The sequence below is a fragment of the Apteryx rowi genome, unplaced genomic scaffold (genome assembly GCF_003343035.1).
Source record: "Apteryx rowi isolate R43461 unplaced genomic scaffold, aptRow1 scaffold_2039, whole genome shotgun sequence".
Classification (NCBI taxonomy): Eukaryota; Metazoa; Chordata; class Aves; order Apterygiformes; family Apterygidae; genus Apteryx; species Apteryx rowi.
Window position 1 is genome coordinate 2,613 of NW_020448352.1, and position 1,791 is coordinate 4,403.

Genomic DNA, 1,791 nt, shown 5'->3' on the forward strand with positions numbered 1-1,791 from the left:
GGGGCCCAGGCGTCCCCGTGTGGCTCGGGAGGGGCCCAGGCGTCCCCGCGCGGTGCAGCAGGGCCCAGGCGTCCCCGTGGGGCTCGGGAGGGGCCCAGGTGTCCCCACGCAGTGTGGTGGGGTCCAGGCGTCCCCGCGCGGCCCGGGAAGGGCCCAGGCGTCCGGCTCACCAGGACGGTGCACATGACGGCCACGATGACGCCCACGACGCCGGTGAAGGGCACCAGGTAGTAGCCCAGGGGGAAGACGTACTCGGGGACAAGGACGACGTGGGCCCTGCGGGGACAGCGGCTGCTGGGCACCCGCCTGGGGGGCCCCGGCGTCTGGGGCGGAGCAGGGGGGGGCCCAGGCGTCCGGGGGGCCCAGGCGTCCGGGGGGGGGGGGCCCTACCCGCGGGCGTAGCTGAAGGTGTCGCGCAGGAAGGCGGCGGCGCGCTGCCCCACGAACACGGCCGGGATGGCGATCTGCTCCCGCAGCCGCTCTGCAACGAGAGCCGCCTCAGCCACGGCCGCCGCGGGGCCACGACGGCCACCACGGGGCCACCATGGGGCCATGACGGTGCCACAACGGCCGCCACGACAGCCACGACAGGGCCGTGACGGCCACCATGGGGCCACGACAGTCACAAGGGGGCCATAGCTGAACCGCGACAGCCATGACGAGGCCACGAAGGCCATGACAGAGCCACGACGGGGCCATGACGGCCACGATGAGCCACGACAGGCCATGATGGCCACAACGGAGCCGCGACAGGGCCACAAAGGCCATGACGGAGACGCAACGGCCACAATGGCCATGATGGAGCCATGAAGAAGCCGTGACAGGCCACCGCAGCCATGACGAGGCCACGGTGGACCATGACGGAGCCACGATGGAGCTGTTGTGGAGCCATGACAGGGCCACAACGGGGCCACCACGGAGCCGTGACGGATCCGTGGCCACCAGGCGAGYGGAAGCCGCGTCCGTGGGAGCCGCCGCGTGGCCCGGCCCGGCCCCGGCTGCCGCTCACCGTCGTTCCACACCATGTTGAGCAGCTTCTCCGAGTCCACGTTGTGCACCACGGCGGCGCCGAAGCCGGCCTGCTGCACGTGCAGCACCTGCGCGCGGGAGGGAGGGAGCGGCRGTGGGTCAGCGGGGGACGCCTGGGCCCCTCCGCCACGTCCCGCTGCGTCCCCGTCCCCACCTTGACGTCGAAGTCGCAGTCGTAGCGGCGCACGAGGGCGATGAAGACGCTGCCGTTGGCGCCGGGCGGCGGCGCTGCGATGGGCCGGCAGGCGTTGCTGGGCCGAGCCTCCACCACGAAGCCCTGCGGCGGTGAGGCACGAGACGCGTCGGGACCCGCCGGAGGGGACCCAGGCGTCCGGGGCTCAGCCCCCCACCCTGGGGGGGACCCAGGCGTCCGGGAGCGACCAACCTACCAGGAGGCCTTCGCGAGGCAGCGGCGCGCCGAAGAGCGCCGGCAGGTCCGAGAACTCCATGGTGGCGTTGCGGTCCAGCACCTGGCGGGAGAGGGCAGCGGCGTCAGCGAGCGCCCCGAAACGGCCCCTGAATCCCCCCGAATCCCCCCGAATCCCCCCCCGCTCACCGCCTGGATGTAGGCCCCGGCGGGCAGCAGCAGCAGCGCAGCGGCGGCCGTCACGAGGGCGACGGGGCCCGGCCGCATGGCGGAGACGGCGACGACCTGGAAAGACGGCGGGTGGCGACGGGGATGGGGGGACGCGGGTCAGGTCCGTCCCGGATGCCTGGGCTCGCGCCCTGATAACGGAGGGACCCAGGCGTCCGGGCCGGGAT

General features: G+C 73.9%; 1 protein-coding gene across 1 annotated transcript in view; it reads right to left on the reverse strand.

The window, feature by feature from the left end:
* The window catches only part of LOC112965166 (E3 ubiquitin-protein ligase RNF167-like), a 6,117-nt gene that overhangs the window by 2,577 nt on the left and 1,749 nt on the right, over positions 1–1,791 (reverse strand). Inside the window, exons 2-7 of the mRNA XM_026063939.1 lie at positions 1,586–1,681; positions 1,419–1,499; positions 1,184–1,306; positions 1,010–1,097; positions 391–481; positions 6–276 (exon numbers count right to left, since the gene is read on the reverse strand). Of these exons, the coding sequence (XP_025919724.1) occupies positions 6–276; positions 391–481; positions 1,010–1,097; positions 1,184–1,306; positions 1,419–1,499; positions 1,586–1,663 (732 nt within the window). The 5' untranslated portion in view covers positions 1,664–1,681. The remainder of the gene's footprint in view (positions 1–5; positions 277–390; positions 482–1,009; positions 1,098–1,183; positions 1,307–1,418; positions 1,500–1,585; positions 1,682–1,791) is intronic.